The sequence below is a fragment of the Chanos chanos genome, chromosome 4 (assembly GCF_902362185.1).
Source record: "Chanos chanos chromosome 4, fChaCha1.1, whole genome shotgun sequence".
Classification (NCBI taxonomy): domain Eukaryota; kingdom Metazoa; phylum Chordata; class Actinopteri; order Gonorynchiformes; family Chanidae; genus Chanos; species Chanos chanos.
The window spans coordinates 2,842,473-2,861,329 of NC_044498.1; the positions used below are offsets into that span (position 1 = coordinate 2,842,473).

Genomic DNA, 18,857 nt, shown 5'->3' on the forward strand with positions numbered 1-18,857 from the left:
TAATCTCTACCCGATTTTACAATCTCTGGGCTTATTATTTTATTGTCAAAACACTGTTTTATTATTATTATTATTATTATTATTATTATTATTATTATTATTATTAATATCATTGTTGTTGTTCTTATTATTATTGCTATTATTGTTGTTAATTTATTCATTAATTTCTTTCTTCTTTTTTTTTCTTAAAAAAGCTAAAAGGTCAGTGGGCCTTGGCCATGGCCATGGGGGTGAGTGGAGCCATGCCCCTGGTATTCCGGCTTCACGAGGGCACTCCGGACGTGGTTCGGGAGGTGCTGCTGGAGCGGGGTTGGGAGGAGTACAACGCACAGGAGCAGGAGGAGGGAGACTGGAACCTGTATTGGCGTGCCTCCTCTTTTAGTACCTCAGACTACGCGAACATACTACCTTGGCAGAGACTAAACCACCACCCAAAGACCGACGGGATTACCCGAAAGGACTGCCTGGCGCGGAATATCAGACGGATGAGAGGAGCGTTCGGCCCCGCCCTGTACGACTTCAGCCCCACTGCCTTTATCCTCCCAAACGAGTACATTCGATTTCTGGAAGAGTACACAAAGAACCGTGTGGCAAACAGAGGGAGGTCTGACTATTGGATCTGCAAGCCAGTGGACCTGTCAAGAGGGAGGGGCATCTTTATTTTCGATGACATCAAAGACTTGGCGTACGACTCCTCCGTAATTGTGCAGAAGTACGTCAGTAATCCTTTTCTTATCTCGGGCTACAAATTTGACCTGCGGATCTACGTTTGCGTCAAGAGTTTTCACCCTCTTCAGATCTACATGCACCAAGAGGGCTTAGTACGCTTTGCCACGGAGAAGTACAACCTGACGTCCTTAAATAACCTCTACTCCCACCTGACCAACACCAGCATCAACAAGTTTGGACCCTTCTACGCTACAGAGAAAGAACGGGTGGGCCAGGGATGCAAATGGACCATGAGTAAATTCCGTTGCTTTCTCCACAGTCAGGGCATCAACGAACCTTTCCTTTGGCAAAGGATCAATAGCATTGTCACGCTCACTCTGCTCACGATTGCCCCATCCATCCCAACTCAGGTCAACTGCCTAGAGCTGTTTGGATTCGACATCCTCATCGATGCCAACTTTAAGCCCTGGTTGTTAGAGGTGAACTGCAGTCCTGCTTTGTCTCTGGACTGCCCAGCTGACATCAAAGTCAAAAAGGGACTAATCAATGACGTCATTGATTTGATGAACTACAGGACAATTGACAGCCTGCGCTACAGAGGATACCTAAAACAGAAACACTGTTATTTAGGCAGTTGGACAGGGTTACCAAAAAGCCTTCCGGTCAGGCTGCAATCGAAGTCTACGTATGAAGTCCACTCATACCCGAGTGGTAACAATCATTTAAACAATGCTGATAATACTGGACGCCTGTCTGTGGAGATCAGTCGGCTGTGCTTGTCAGGAAACTGTGCAAGCGATACCACAAGCTGTGCTTTCAATTCAAAACGTTTGAAGTCGAAGACAGCAGCTGTCATCAGAAACAAAAGGGCACGTCCTTCAGTTGGCCGAGCCGCAGAGCCTTCACAACGGTCTGAGGTTACCGCCGTGGAGTTAGAGTCAGATGACAACGAACGAGTAACGCGGAATCACCGCGGGCCAACGTTCAGGCACTCGGCGCTGAATGCTCGCAGGTTACCGCCCATTCACCTTCACAAACACAAACCTCTAACCTTCCAGTGGTGTCGGAGAAGCCAAGACAAGACCAGACCAGCTTTTCGTGTGGGAGATTTCATTCTGACCTTCCCTTTCAACGAGGTGACATGGAAAGCCTCTTGGGATGAACTCGACGTCAAGACCGTTGTGCAAGAGATTCACAAACTCAACGTCTGGGTGGCTTCCTCCAGCCACCACAGGGAAGGGAAGAGGACAGGGGACTGTCAGATAAACGGTGCTGTAAAAGACCAGTTTGGGTCACTGTTCTGGGGGCCCAGAAATCCACCTCTTCTCAGTGAATGCTGTTTCTCGGGTTAAACGTGGGTCAGAGCATATTTCAGTATAAATGAAGTCGCTAAGGAAGCCTGACATCGGGTGCATCTCTATGAAACGCCTCTTACAGGGCAAGACTGTGGAGACAGACGGCGTGAAACCAGATAGTCCTGAGGTCGTAGGACATGTCAATAGGTCAGTGGGTTACTAGTCTTTACCTGCCTGCTCTGTGGGTCATATTTCTGAGGTGAGGAGTATGTCATGAACTCATGAATAATGCTTTATTCTGTGCAACATAAGATTCTCAGAGATGCCACACATGGAAAGAGTGGGCAGGGTTAATTCTTTCATATACAACTGATTGTTTTCTAAAACAAACAAAAAAAACAAAAACAAAACAGAGGACAAGAGGATCTACATGTCAAAGCTGCTTTTTGTGAAGATGTGAAAATATGAAAATACTTTCAGATTTTTTTTAATCTAATATTGCTTAAAAATGCATACATAATTTGAAGAGCACATTAACAATCTTGATTATCATGGGTTTTTTTTTTTATAGAGTCTTTGACTACTCGTACAAAAAAAACATACATATAAAATAAAACTAGCCCATTTGCCATCAGCTTGTTTCAACCTTCATAAACACACATTTTAGACAAATAAATAGCATTAAATAGTTGAAGCTACCTACTACACAGATCAAGAATATAAATATATATATATATATATATATATATATATATATATATATATATATATATATATATATATATATTCTTAATAAAACACCCCATTATAAACCCTATAATATCACACTTGTTATTTTTTGTCCAAGATGACAATGCCTTCATTGTTCTTTATGCGCACTCGTCCAGAGGAATACTTGGTCTCTTGTCTCCCGTTTGAATAAACGGTTTTCACCGTTCCGTCCGGGTAGATCCTCCTCCTGTACTGAGAATTGTGGATCTCCCGTTGTCCGTTGGTGAACTCCACAGTCTTTTCCCCATTTCTACACAAGCAGTACCATCAACAATTAGGTGTAAGACACTTTACAAAGACAGATCCTGTTAAACTGCATTAAACGACATAAAAACCTCTTACGCCGATAGCTTAACCACAGTTCCATCAGGAAAGACACTCTCCTCATGACCGTCAGGGTATAGGCTTTTGACAGTGCCGTCAGGGAAAAATATTTCTCTCAGGCCACTGAGGTGATGTTTTTCTGAAATGGAAACACAGGGGACGAGGGTTTGAGAGTGTCTAAGTGTTGGAGCTGAAGAACAAAACAAAACATGAAACTGTGGTGTCCTCATATAGGTACCTTTCTGTTTGTTTGGAAATTCAAGGATGTCGACACCAGACGGATAAGTGGTGTGAGTTGTCTGTGCATCACTATAGTAATAGACCTATCACAACAAACAAGAAAAGAAACAAACGAAAACTCAGAGCCATAAATCAGTTTTACATAAAAAACCAAGTTAGATGAGTGAATGTGTCTCTTGAACCAACAATCCTCTGGTAAACTTCATGTGTCAATGTTGTATCACTCTCACACACATCATATTGACTCCGAATAATTAACTGCGTAAATCTATCATTTTAATTTACCAATTCATCCCACTAGACCACAGTAGTACCTTTAAAAGTCACATTTGTAATTCTGATGTTCTTAGTTTTAAATGGAAATTACACATTAGTTTCTAGCTTAGTGTATTAACTGTGATGATGGGCTGCTGTGAATGGTGTGAAGATATAAAAAAAAAAAGAAAGAAAATAAATGAAAATCATTTTAAAAATGACAAACTGCAGAGGCTTTTTCTGTTTTGCTGGTTGCTGGATCAATTGTCTAGTATTCACGTTGTTTATGAAAAGTGTTAGTTATTTGCCGTGAAAGTGAAATTTATGGTGGAGGCACATGACCTCACACACACTCCTTATTTCTTAAGAAAAATTAGTTGTTCGTTACGACTTACGAAAGAAGTATGAGTAGTGTAAACCCTTAACTTTAATTTCAGAGAAAGTACTGTTGAGTTTCGCCATGACAGTCTACACGTACCAGCGTGCCATCAGCCAATATGCGTTTGACGTCTCCATTAAAAAAAGTGATCTTGACAGATTTCTGGTCGGCGCCGATCTCTTTTCTGGTCCCGTTGCGGAATATGACGACGCGGGATCCATTCGACAGGAGTCTCTCCGTCTGCTTGACAGACAACGTTAAAAGATAAGGATAGTTCTGAGAAAACACAGTCGAGAGAGGACACGTAGTGGAAGATTTCCTTACCTTACCATCTGGATAGCAAATTTCCTCCCTAACTTCAGCTTTTACGCTTCTGGGACTTTGGTCACATGCTCCTGTGACCAGATTTACTCCTCTCCCCTAGAGAACAATAAAATTATTTTTGAGTTTTCCAGAGAAAAGTCATCTTAAAAACAAACTCCAAAAACTAAAAACATTGTATATGTGTTAATCAATACCACAAAACCATTAACGGATAAGACATGTATTATGCACACTGTGCTCCTCACAGCTAAATAAATGATTCATACGTGACTATATTTGTATTACGAGATAAAAAGCCGTCTTATTTAGATGCTTTTATGACAACAGGGAAAAAACCCAACGTGTGGTCATCGCTGTCCAAACTAATCTTTCTGAACTCAAGTCTGGAGGGTGGATTCCTGTATTCAGGTTTGGAGGATTCATGGGAAAATGTGTCAAAATGTAACGTTTGAACGTGCTCCGCGCAGGCTCGTAGGCTCTGGTGAAGTTAACCTCTGTGACTGGTGAACTGGGAGCAGTGGGACATGCTGGAGTCTGTCTCCCGATGGGTGTGGAACTGCAGCTCCGGTTGAGTCTAACCTGCCTGTCCTCAGGGCTTTCCGAGCACTGAATGCAACGGGAAAACAGAGAAGTCTCACAGCCGACCTGGTTCAGTTCCAACACGTTCTCTAATTTACCCTCAAAATCTGCGCTTTATTTTCACTGGGCCAAGTCGAATTTATCTGGGCAAAAACCGACACGTAATACATAAGACAAATAAAATCACATATTCAGTTAATTCTGCTTAAGTTGTTGTTGTCGTTGTTGTTTGAGCTACTGTGTTCTCGTTCTAAGTGTGAAGCCAAGTTTTTAATGACTTTACCCATATCCTTTGTCCACAGTCACTATGTGAATTTACATCAAAACCCTCAGGGCTGTATGGAGGGTGTCTAAATCGTGCTAACGCACACGATGAGATCTTTCCTTCTGAAAAATATAAGGGCAGAAAAACAAGTCAAGACCTTGCAATTTAATCAGGTAAACCTATCCACCTACAGAGTGGACAATGAACCAGAAAACAGGAGATGAATATTTATGTGTGTTGGTGTTATGAAACAGCTGCCCTTCACCATGTGACGCCCACAGAAGCGACGCATACATACTCATCAAATGGCCTGGAAGTTCTCTCTTTGTCTGAGTTCTGGAGCGAACGTTTCCATGTGCCTGGTGATAATAAACACATGTTTTTGAGTGTCACACGGAGGGGACAGCGCTTCAGTTGAAATTCAGAGGAAGTGTTAAACATGACGCAGGCAGCTCAAACTTGATATAAAAGAGATACCACAAACTATTACTAGCACTTAGTGGTAAGGTTCTATATTTAATCAGGACATGTTAATAGTTCTACTCAAAATGAAAGAGCTTCATGTCTGTTGAGTGAGTGGAGCATATGATAAATAAACAATATTCTCAGACTAAACTGTAGTTATAAGGTTTTTTTATGGTGATAACATTAATCCCCCCCCATGTAATACTGAAAGGATCCTCAGTAAGAAAATAAACCAAACAATTAAATTGTAAAAATCATGGTTTTAACACTTAGTTTGTATGAAATGACTGTAGGTGCATTTGTTACACTGCCATGAATTAATAATTAAGAGCGGAGGCCACTACCTGACACCAGGTTTTGTGAACGGATATAAATTATTCCTGGAGTGCTTAAAGATCACTTCAGAGTACATTTTACACCTGAACAAGTCCATTACCAGCTAATTTTGTCTCTGTAAGATGGATAATTGCTGACAAATATGTAACTGGACCAGAGGTAAACCCCCTTTTTGCTACATGACACAAATACGTAAAAATAAATAAATAAATTAACATGCATGAATGCGTAACTGTGGAGTAAAATTTGAACGATATTCAATCACTCCAAGGCTATTGTTTAAAAAAGAATGTCTGGGTTTTTTTCGGTTTTCTTTTTGAACTATCATCATTTTGAGTCCAATACTGACAATGTCCTCTTCCTGTGGTCCTGGCCTCCGGTGCACGGGGGGTTTTCTGAACGCTGGCGTGGGAGGTCTCGCTCGCAGAGCAAGGAACGTGTCATCAGCAGTCCTCTGGCCGTCTTCCCGCTGCCGTGAAAAAAAGAGTTTATTTACAGAGGAGCCAAAACGGGCACCTCTTTTATCTATGACAGGCAGGATGTGTGTTTGAAGAAATTCAGTGGCTGTCTGACTTCCTGAGACGGCTGTTTAAACTTTTAAAGACGCAACGCCCTGTAACAGCATCAGTCACTCACCCGAATAATCAAGCTTCTTCAGCCATGGCCTCTTTACTGTTAACCTCTAAACAGTTAACCACTGATCTTGTCTAAAATGCGTCGGAGTAGGAAGAAGTCACCGAAAAGAACAAAATACCACAGTGGTGCACACACACACCGGAACAGTGCCCACTCTAAATATCCAAACCTAAAAAAAAAAAAAAAAAAACACATTCGGGTACAAAGAGTCTTATACTGAAGGGTGAGAACAGAGCATGTGGAACAATCGGTGGCAAATCACTCCAGTGCTGCAGTCCATCCAAACCCATTCTACAATGGTTCTCACGTTCTGTGTGACTCACCTGTTCACTGTAGTTATCTTGCTCTCTGTTCCCCGTTGTGGCTCACACCACTTTCACTTTACATATGTGTTGATTTATTGAGCTCAGGGGTTTGCATTGTTCCAGTGTTCCCATAACCTTAAACTGCAGCGGGTGGGAAGCAATGGTCACTGGTCTTGGTGTTTAATTTGCCAGTAAAAGAAAAGTCTATGTGAACTTTGTTAACCTAACGACATGTGAGACTTAACACAAGGGGCCTCAGAGAAAAACACTTTACCTCAGCGCATGGTAATGATAACGGTAAACTATCCGTCCGATCCTCCGTCAGTCCACTGTCTTGGATTTTTGTATGTATTTCTGCCCAAGCGTAGCACGCTTTTATTAAGGTTCGGCTGACTTTACAGCACTTATGGCACTGCGATTCCAAAACCACGATCTAAAGTCCTACTCTTTCCATCTTCAGCACTATCTGCTGTGACCCAGTCCGTGGACTCCCTCTGGATCACTATAGGTCTGTGCTTTTTGGCTCGGCATTTGTCAACCGGCGTAACGGCAGACGGGTTCATCTAACCCTCCCATGCTTCTACTGACAAGCACAATTACAGTAGGCCCCACTGACAGGGAATGTGCCCTGCGTCGATTACACGCCAATGATCAATGATCGCCGCATTCAGTGCTTGATATGAAACAGGGTGTTCGGTTTTGACTAAATATCCTTATTGAGTTCACTAGAATCTTAAGTTATTTGTAAACACAGAAATATGAGAGGCCTTCCCGTAACAGGATTTCGTCATTTTGGCCCTAGTTTAAGAATTTTTCTCCGAAATACAAATGCCAAAAATAAATTTACTTTCGTAATTCAAAACTGGTTACTGGGTGTTGTCAGACTTATTACTCAATCTCATGTCCTAATTATTCTGGCTTTTTCCATTGAAGAGGTATCTGAGATAAACCACATGCTGGACATTGAATTTATTTAGTGATTCCAGTGTAATCAAAGTGTTTGTTTCTACTGCAATCTTTTTTTTCTTTCAAAACATGAAGTTTTCCTGAGTTTTTTTTTTTTTTAAAGCGTAATGCTATAGATGTTGTGTTTCACTGTAACATATAGCGCTATGTCATAAAAAACAACTGCCGCCTTTCATCTTTATGATCTCTTAACTATATGAATCATTTAAGAACAGTCTGAGACGCTGGGTGTATGACTCATGGGTACAAACATATTTTAAACTACCTATATCAACTAACACACTCAAATACACTCAGAGAAACACTTAAACACACTCAGAGAAACACTAACATACTCAGAGAAACATTCAAACACACTCAGAGAAACACTCAAACACACTCAGAGAAACACTAACATACTCAGACAAACATTCAGACACACTCAGAGAAACACTTAAACACACTCAGAGAAACACTAACATACTCAGAGAAACATTCAAACGCACTCAGACAAACACTCAAGCACACTCAGAGAAACACTTAAACACACTCAGAGAAACACTAACATACTCAGAGAAACATTCAAACGCACTCAGACAAACACTCAAGCACACTCAGAGAAACACTTAAACACACTCAGAGAAACACTAACATACTCAGACAAACACTCAAGCACACTCAGAGAAACACTCTAACATACTCAGACAAACACTCAAGCACACTCAGAGAAACACTTAAACACACTCAGAGAAACACTCAAGCACACTCAGAGGAACATTCAAACACACTCAGAGAAACACTTAAACACACTCAGAGAAACACTAACATACTCAGACAAACACTCAAGCACACTCAGAGAAACCCTAACATACTCAGAGGAACATTCAAACACACTCAGAGAAACCCTAACATACTCAGAGGAACATTCAAACACACTCAGAGAAACACTTAAACACACTCAGAGAAACACTAACATACTCAGACAAACACTCAAGCACACTCAGAGAAACACTCTAACATACTCAGACAAACACTCAAGCACACTCAGAGAAACACTTAAACACACTCAGAGAAACACTCTAACATACTCAGAGGAACATTCAAACACACTCAGAGAAACACTTAAACACACTCAGAGAAACACTAACATACTCAGACAAACACTCAAGCACACTCAGAGAAACGCTCAAGCACACTCAGAGAAACACTCTAACATACTCAGACAAACATTCAAACACAGAGAAACAGTCTAACATACTCAGAGAAACACTCAAGAGAGAATGCTGTTGAACTGTAGAGTAAAAAATTCTGCCCAAACATCAAATGGAAATCACTCTCACTCTCTCTCTCTCTCTCTGTCTCACTCTCTCTGCTCTGGCTCTCTCTCTCTCTCTCTCTCTGTCTCACTCTCTCTGCTCTGGCTTTCTCTCTCTCTCTCTCTCTCTTTCTCTCTCTGTCTGGCTATCTCTCCATCTCTCTCTCTCTGTCTCACTCTCTCTCTCTGTCTCTCTCTCTTTCTCTCTCTATCTGGCTATCTCTCCATCTCTCTCTCTCTCTCTCTGTGTCTCACTCTCTGTGCTCTGGCTCTCTGGCTATCTCTCCATCTCTCTCTCTCTCTCTCTCTCTCTCTCTCTCTCTCTCTTGAGAGAGAGAGAGAGAGAGAGAGAGAGAGAGAGAGCTTGGTTGACCATGTAGGCAGCAGCCGTGTGTGGCAACGCTACTACTGTCTCTTTAATCAGCCTGTGGTCTCTCAGTCACAGATCGTCTACTTTCAGAGGCAAAAGAGAAATTCCACAGGTTTCTGTTAAGTTCCCTCGTCCCCTCACTCTGTTCACAGATCTAATCTCACTCTGGGCAACCATCCATAGTAGCCAGAGGTCTATGAGGAGCTGAACATATAGACTTAGTTTATAGATTTAGTTTCGATCACATAACCAAATAAACAAACAAAAAAAAAAGGCCCGGAGGTCGAGTAACATTAAATTTTGTTCCAGTTCTTGAGGAGCGAGTTAAATCTGATCTTGGAAAAATTAAGATAAAAACAACAACAACAACAACAAAAAAAACCTCAAACAACAAAAAAAAAACTACTTGGTGAACTACTTTGCTTCTTATGATTCAGTCAAGAATACAGGGATGCACCGAGAGACACAGAAGCAGTGAGTAATCGACTGTTTGGAATGACACTCACTCAGGATATGACTGTGGCTGAGAAATAGGAGCCCAAGAACACCGGAGAAGGATTAAGCATTTTCCGTGTCACACATGGTGAACATGACAGCCAGAGTTCAGGAGGGGACCCTTGGAAACTCATTGAGACTAAAAGGCAAGTTAATGAATAAACACCACTGCACACTGGATGAGTATTTACAAAACATGAGGAGGTTTCTCAATACAGCTCCTGTTTTGTCTCGTGGAAAAAACACAACAAAATAATACCAACATAATAACAGTAATAACTAACACTAATGTCATTAGAATATGTTAATGCAACCGTGGTAACCTACAAAGCAAATACAGGAAAAACATAAGATAACACCATAACTGAAGTGTTTTGGACATCCCTAACTTAACATCCAGACACGGGCCAGACTCTGTCTTGGTTTTTTGTTTTGTTTTGTTTTTTTTTTACTTTGATTTTGAGGTAGATTGTTCAAGCGCACACTGAGAAGGACATATCAGATGGTTAGTTTTATGTGGCAACTGCTCAACGTCCGTTAATTTCAGCAATTGTTTGTTATGACTAAAGATGTACAGGGAACAGGGAAGTTAGAGGTAAGTTGCAACACACAACAGGATACATATTCAGATGTTCAGATGGAGGAAAAAAAACACACATCCTGGTCTATATTTCCACTGTCCTTACAACTCCCGCTTCTCTGTTCTTGTTTTCATTGTTTTTTTTTTTGTTTGTTTCTTTGTTTTTTTTGTCTTTTGAGGACCTGACCATCACAGTTGTTCATTTAGCCCTGTATAGCTGTGTGTGTGTGTGTGTGTGTGTATGTGTGTGTGTATGTATGTGTGTATGTGTATGTGTGTGTGTATGTGTGTGTGTGTGTGTGTGTGTGTGTGTGTGTATGTATGTATGTGTATGTTTGAGGTAATTCTCACATACCTGTGATTTGAAATACCGGCTGCTGCTGCTGACATTGTCATGGTGGCGGGGCGCCGCTGCTGACGTTGTCATGGTGACGGGGTCCACTGGGCCTTCGGCTCCCTCTTGGTTGGGTGCAGAGGGGGCCGTCTGAAGGCTTGCTCTCTCATGAGCTGACAGTCTGATCAGGAGATCCACATTCTCTCTGGTCAGGGCATCGATCTGAGTCTGTAGCAGTCGCTGAACCCCAAACCAGTGATGCTCTCGCTCCTCAAACTGCTCCTGTAGAGCCATGACCTGCTGTCTGAGGCTCTGCACATACGTATGCATGCACACGCGCACGCACACACACGCGTGCACACACACACACACACAGACACACACATATACACACACATATACACACACGCGCACACACACACACACACACACACATACACACAGACAGACACATATACACACACGAACACAGGCGCACACACACACACACACACACATACACACAGACAGACACATATACACACACACACACACACAGAGACACACACACAGACAGACACATATACACACACGCACACACGCGCACACACACACACACACACACAGACAGACACATATACACACACACACACACACAGACACACACATATACACACACGCACACACGCGCACACACACACACACACACACACACACACAGACAGACACATATACACACACACACACAGACACACACACAGACAGACACATATACACACACACACACATACACACACGTACATGCATGAATATTAGTGTAGTGATAGTTATGTTTTATGAGGGCGTAAATCATTATAAAGACTGTGAAAATGACAGTGATTTGAAAGGTTTATGTGCAGGTACAGAACAGGCTGCTGAAAGCTTCTGAGCCTGGCCTTGGTCGGAATATAAACAGTACATTAAAAAAAGGCCCAAAGAAGCAAGACACATGGTAATATTTTAACTTCTTAGACCCATTAGAACCGGTGTTAGGACATTTTGAAGTCAACATCAATCTCAGCCACGTAAAAAAAAGGAGGAAAAAAAGAAAAAGAAAAAAGAGACCGAGAAATCTTGATTTCAGTTTTGATTTCTGTCACTCAGTTCTCTCTGAAGCTGTAGTATCACATTAACTCTCATCAAGGCCTCTTTTTGAATTGGTGCCAATGACTGAAAAATGATAACAAAGTAGAAAATAATATTAAACTTTCAATAAAATTGAGAGACATCCCTCAGGAACTGAACCACTAAAATGATTGGAAAAACACAAACAAACACAAGCCCCCCCCCCACCCATTTTTAAATTTATTCTGCTTTTTTAAGCAGTGACATCTGACAAGTGTTTGTGGACCAGCGGCGCACAAACAGGTAGCACCATTTTTACCTGTGCTTCAGAAAAGTTCTTTCTGTCGTGTCTCCTTCGAGATACACAACACGTGATGTCGTCTCTGACATTCAGGCTGAACCGGTCCAGTTCCTGTCTGATAAAAACCAGTTAGGCATGACAGCTGATGTATTTTCAATATACCCAGCTTGCACATAATACCCCATAACATGATACATGATACTCTTAATGTTTGAAATGCATGTATGTTCTATGAGTTACAAGGACCAGGGTTACTTATCTTATGTTAGTAAAATGATGAATTCCAAGAAAACCCACAGGGAGATAAGAGAAAAAAAGATGTGTGTCCAGCCTGATATACCTATAGACTCATGCCCATTAACCTGTAGCAATTTAACAGGATGTTTACAAGGATCTGATATAGAAATAAATGGCAGATGGTGCAGACAGGAAATACTGTTAAGATCACACATATTCAAGTTTTCCACCATTACTGAAAACCCCCCTGTAGGTGCTTTTGCATGTTAAGACTTGCAAAACTGCAACTTCCACAACAAGAACTTCATACAAAATGTATCGTAAAAACGAAACAAGCAATGAGCGCACACACACAAGGAGGAGTGGGCAGCCGCAGCACCTGGGGAGCAGTTGTGGGTTAGGTGCCTCAAGGGCACTTCAGCTGTGGAGGGAGGGGGGGGGTACCATTCATTCACTCCCTCCCCACCAGTCCTGGGGACTGAACCAGCGACCCTTCAGTCCCAAGCTTGCATCTCTAACCTTTAGGCCACAACTACCTCTTTTTGGTCTAGTTAAAGTAAAGTAAGAAAAAAAAAAAACCTGAGGAACTCCAGTGCCTTGCCCTGTTCTGTTTTCATCTTCTCCATCATGAACTGATGACTCTCTCTCTCTCGCTTCATCTCTCTGGTGTCATCTCTCTGGTCTTTCTTCAGTTCCTTGAAACCTACAAACATCATAACCACCTTGATCTCTCCAGGAAATGGAATTCAGGTTAATAAAACACCCATGTTTTGACCAGATTCACGTAATCAAAACTGTGCAACCTACTAATTAGGTCATTTTCAAGATTACATTATTTCCACAGCAAGCGTGACTCACCCAGTGAGCTATCCTCAGGCAGGAATTCTTTTGTCAAATGCTTGTTATTACTTTCTTCTCCCACGGCACAAACTGCCTCGGGGAAAATGTTGCTTAGAAGTTCCGAAGTGCTGGGATTTTTTAAATGGCTCTTTGATTGAGCTGTCTCTGTGTTTCCAGGCTGAACTTCCCTCTTCGCTAGTGTTTTGACTGAGTCCCTCGTCAAAAAGCGCATGCTGCTCAGTTCTGAGTCGCTATCCTCACTGGAGCTCGTCGAGGAGGAGAGACGACCGCGGAGCTTAAGGGAGGCTCTGGTTCCAGAATGGAAGTCTTCCTTGGTCTCGCTCGGACCGTCGCTGGCATAGTCGTCGTCGGACAGATCCAGTCTGTGATCTTTGTGGCCCAATCTTGAGGGACTGGGAGGCATGGGCCGCTCATAACAGTGAAACCTGGGGTTGTCCGGAATGCCGGCGCTGTTACTGGAGATACTACGGGGTGGACATTGCACTCGCTCGGCCGTCAGGTTTCCCTCGTTTGGACATCCAGGTCCAATCTGACTTTGACGACAGATTTTGTCAGAAGGGGGTCTTTTCCTCTCACAAGCTCTAACGATGTGATCATTCACTTTTCTAAAACGTGCTCTCTCTTCCTGAGGAGTAACAGTAAAGCCGTCTTTTCTCCCTGTTACAACAATGGCACCTCCGTCACTGTGATGCGCTAGGTCATCATTTTGTGCCGCGGTGACGGTCGAAGATGCTGATCTTCTTTGACTTCCTGAGGCACAACATGCCTGCATGCTGTTTTCGGTGATTTCGATTTGAATTTCCTCTTTCGGCGTCAGGGTACCGTGCCCTGTGGAGCTCTGGTCAATTTTCGTTCCTTCTGCTGTTTTCTCTCCCGTAGAATCAGATGGGGCAGGACAGCCCCCCTGTTTGCTCGAGGAGGCCGTTCTCAGTTCACCCGTAGGGTCTCCAAGCTGCAGTCTGAGGGGTGAGGGGCATTTCGGGTGGGGGGTAAAGTTAATCCTCTTGGCCTGCTCACTGGGAGAAGCTCTGATCGCCAGAGCACCGTTCTTCGCCCTTTTTATTCGTGACGTCCCTTCTCCTTTACGCAGGAAGCTCCTTCTCTCAGCACTTTGGACCACATCTCCCCTGACCTACGAGAACAAGGGGTTCAGTTTGAGAAGGACAGAAAAGAACATTTTGGTGACGGTTTATGAGCTACCTGAGTCTCCTTCTGGAGAACATCTCGATGTATTTTTAGCTGCTCCTCAATGAAATCCTCAAACGTCTTCTGTTTCCCCTGGACTGCTGGTCTAATTGGCCTGAAACGTAACCACACATCAAAAATGCTCATTTCTGGACCAAAAAAAACTGAGCCTGTTTTTGACCCAGAGCTTGTGTTTTTAAACGTCAGATTTAGTTCAAATATGTTCGATACCTGTCCTCTGGATTAATGGCAAGTTTTCCTCTCATTCCAAAAGGGCTTTCTGGACAATGTTCAGAATCCACAGACTCTGAGCTTTCCTCTGTTACTGGTGGGAGATTTCTCTGCACCGTGCAATCTCTTGCAGGAAATGTGTAATCTGAAACACAACAAATTAAGGAATTATACAGGCTCTGTTTTTTAAATTTCATTAAAAAAAAAAAAAAATTATTGGGACTATAAATTGTGCAAACTCTCTTAATTTACATATTCTGTCAATTCTCCAATGTATAGAATGTGCTTAGGAACTATGCTATACACTCAGTTCCTGATTTTGACATATTGCAAACTACGACAGAAGAATGTTTTTCCCATACGGTCCCATAAGCTGGCATGTTCTCAATTATTCAGTCACTCAGAAAAAAAAAAAGTTTTATTCTTAGCCGTAGCCATCTGGACTTCTTAAAGGAACTAAAGTGGAATTTGGAATTGTACGTGAAACGCTTGGGAAGCATGGTAATTGGGTAACTGGGTAGTGACCTTTTGCCTTCACTCAAAACATTCTCCTAGAAAGCCAAAGTCAGCAAAGCATCCAAACAGTCAGCATGGACATGTCTGAACTAGCTACTGACATCTATTCAGGGATTTAACCTGTGGTTGTCTCTGACTGAAGAAAAAAAAAAAGAAAAACCTCCCTTTGGGTTCAACTTTTTCCAACTGATGATTTTTCCTTACATGTAGTGTAATAACATAAAAACATCTCCACCCGTATATGGCTTATAAATCTCATCAATTCCCTGGGATTCGGCACTTCCATAAAGACCATGTGAACTTTCTGTAACATTCTTTCCATTCCTGTCCTAGAAGACACGATGTGCCTTTCACTTAAAGAAAAAAAAAAAAACATAAGGACAAAAAGAAGCTGATAGGCTCCTCCCTGCCACACAATGCAAAAATGAATTGCAAACAATCCAGTGAGAGTGCCACTCTTTAATTATTATCGCACTATAATGAAAGTGTTTGTAACACGACTCTTCGAAGGAAGTCTACGAGGAACAAAAAAGGAACTACCCACTTTTTTTTTTTTTTTTAAAAAAACAGGTTGCGGCTCAGAGATTACAAATATTGACAAACTATGAGGAACTAATTATTATGCTACTTGCTGGTGGCATTCTCCTGTAATATTATTCGTGCCATTTCTCATGTAGTTTCCAGCTTATCACTAAGACTCGTCGTAACTCGCCTCCCCAGGCATGGGAGGTGCTCTGCCAGCAAGTCTGAGCAGCTCAAAAGGAGAAAACAGTGAGCAAACACTAAATTACTCCCAGACTGGTTTGGAATCCAGCAGCGTGAAGTCTGTGCACAGCTCTGCCTTTCAGCTGGATTCAACCTTTGCTACACACACACACACACACGTCAACCGACTGGTTTCTATTTGAAAAGGACTAATCGCTTGTTTCTGTTTAAAACTCTTTGAATTTTTTCGATTCAGAAGACAACTGACTCCAGAATGGAACCGAACAAGACAACTGAAGACAACTGTACGACACCGAATCTCCCCCTGTACAGTTTTTACTCCTCTGTGATGATCGTGGAGTTTATTCTGGCCGTGCCGCTCAATCTCACAGTCCTCTACCTCTTCATCTTCAAACTGAAGTTCTGGAAATCCAACACCAACAACATTTTCCTCTTCAATCTGGTACTGGCTGATCTTCTCCTGCTGATCTGTCTGCCCGTGAAAGCTTATCATTACCAGACCGGAGAACGCCGCAGTAAAAACGACGTGGTCTGCAAAGCCATGCTCTTCATGCTCTTCTTGAACCGCGGAGCCAGTATCGCCTTTCTGACTGTGACTTCCATTGATCGCTACTTCAATGTGGTCCATCCAGGCAAAAAGAACTTCCTCAAAATTCTAAAGAAATCTCCTCACATTTCCATCCTCATCTGGGTAATGCTCCTGCCCCTGACCATCCCCACCATGCTCAAGACCTTCGAGTGCTGCAACAGCCTCGGACGTGAAGACGACGGCCTGCTGGACGTCCTGACTGACATTTTTAGAGAGGTCGTGTTTTTCACACAGATTCTCATCCCGTTCGGCGTTCTCGTGTTTTGCACGGCTCAGATCGTCAACAGGCTGAAAAAGAAAACGGTCGGAGACAAGACCAAACTGCGGAGGGCAGTCTTTCTTGTCTCATCCGTCGTGTTTGTGTTTTCCTTCTGTTTTTTACCCTGTACCATATCCAGGATGGTTCTGCTGAGTTTGAGAGTCAAGCAGCATTCAGACGCTGAGGAAATTGCAGTTCAAGTCTATGACGGTCTGATGTGTCTCTCTTACATTGATTGCTTGCTGGATCCTCTGGTCTACTGCTTGAGCAGTACAAAATTTAAGAGCTTATATGTTTCAACATTTCTACGTTGTTTCTGGAAGGACGGTCAACACATCGCAGAAAGTTCACATTCAGGAGGGAATGCTAATACTCCAATGTGTGGTAATCAGCCCAAATACATTTAAAAAAAACAAACAAACAAACAACAAAACGAAAAAAAAAAAAAACTGTTTTAACTGGGTGCTTGAAAATGACTGCTTGGAGAACGTACATGTTTAAATGTTGGACTATTTTATTTCATACTTGACTTATTTTTATATACGCAAAAATCTACCCGGAGTTATGAGATGTAGAACATTTGCAATTAATGGTAATAATGGTGTTAATGTCAAAAGAAAAAGAAACGAGAAGAAAAGAAAAGAAAATTTCTGAATATTTCTGAAGATATTTTGTCTTTTCTGTTTTGGTGTGAAGCAACCGGGCATGTCCGTCTGTTTGGTTTCATCTCAGCGTAATGATGACATGTTTGTTTTTTCAGTGTCTGGCTAATTATGATTCAGATACACGTTTTCTACTTGTTCTTTTCTGTTTTGTTTTTTTTTAAGTTTCGTGCCATGATGTTTCAGCTACAGCTGATATCTGCGGTGTAAACAAAGAACACTGGTCATACATCAGTGAGTCAATGAAGCTATGACTCAAGAGAAAACTTACAGTAAAAACCACAGGGTTGTGAAACGCTGCTGAGATGGACAGAAGCCTGACATGAGCTGTAGATTGTTTTAATAAACATTTGATATTATCAGCAGTGATATTAAGCGTACTATCTTTTTTTTTTTTTTAATATCGTGAACCTCATTGATCATTTTAACGCTGTGGTTCCCATCAGAGCTGAGATTGTTTGGCAAAGGGGTCAAAGGCCAGCGTCTCGGGCTGTAATTCGATCCCGACAGGAAGTGGAGCGTTTGAGAAACGCTTGTGAGTTTCCAGTGGAGGCACCGTCCGCATGGTTGCATGCTTCTCGGGGAGCCGTCCTGGACACGGTCCCAGCCACTGCGGCATCGGAGCTGGAAACAGTATCAGTCCCGCAAAGCGAGAATCAAAACACACGTTATTTTTAAACTGAATCAAAATCCCTGGGTGCAATCTTACAGTGCAAACATTTTTAATAATTGTTAGATATTAAATGCGTGTCTGTAACCAAAATGTCACTAAAAGTAGTGCTTGATATCAGTGTAACGCATCTCCGGTTACACTGATATCACTGCCGTGCTCTGTGTCTGCCACTCCCAGTGATTCTGTGACAACCCTTTTCTGTGCGTTCAGTCCCGGTCTAAAACAGAAATCTTAATATACTGCTACATTAAGCAACGGTGTCAGGATTTTAAATATTCTCGCTGAATAATGTGAGATACAGTGTTGGGGTAATTACTCAAGTAATGACAGTGTAGCCAGTACTGGTTGGACTAGCGTACACAGTAAAGCACGGCCTCATTCATGAGTTCACATTTTTGACCAATGACAAAAAACAGAAACACACCAGCGTAGCCATCTAAGGATAACTAACTTTGTATAGTGCAGCTAGCGACATTAATTGGGACGTTGTCATTTAGCTTCAATAATTAACTACTGGCAGTTTTTGAGGTAGTTTGCAATACATTTTTGTATCATCATCAGCTGATAGCTGCGTTATCTGTATTTTGTGATTAAAAGTAACATTAAAGCTCTCAATATTATTGTCCTGGTTGGCTATAACCGTATTTTTAGG

General features: G+C 42.1%; 2 protein-coding genes across 2 annotated transcripts; both read left to right on the forward strand.

Moving 5' to 3' along the window:
- The first annotated feature begins 218 nt into the window (after nucleotides 1-218).
- ttll2 (tubulin tyrosine ligase-like family, member 2) lies at nucleotides 219-2,021 on the forward strand. The gene has a single exon (XM_030770770.1). The coding sequence runs from the start codon at nucleotides 219-221 to the stop codon at nucleotides 2,019-2,021; it is 1,803 nt and encodes a 600-aa protein (XP_030626630.1).
- Nucleotides 2,022-16,275: 14,254 nt separating this feature from the next.
- On the forward strand, nucleotides 16,276-17,277 carry LOC115809202 (12-(S)-hydroxy-5,8,10,14-eicosatetraenoic acid receptor-like). Its single transcript, XM_030770771.1, has one exon. It carries the CDS (start codon nucleotides 16,276-16,278, stop codon nucleotides 17,275-17,277), a length of 1,002 nt encoding a protein of 333 aa, XP_030626631.1.
- Nucleotides 17,278-18,857: the final 1,580 nt, after the last annotated feature.

Bases quoted from the DNA above. Each gene is read 5' to 3' on its own strand.
- LOC115809202 (XM_030770771.1), top strand. From the start codon at position 16,276: ATGGAACCGAACAAGACAACTGAAGACAACTGTACGACACCGAATCTC.
- ttll2 (XM_030770770.1), top strand. From the start codon at position 219: ATGGCCATGGGGGTGAGTGGAGCCATGCCCCTGGTATTCCGGCTTCAC.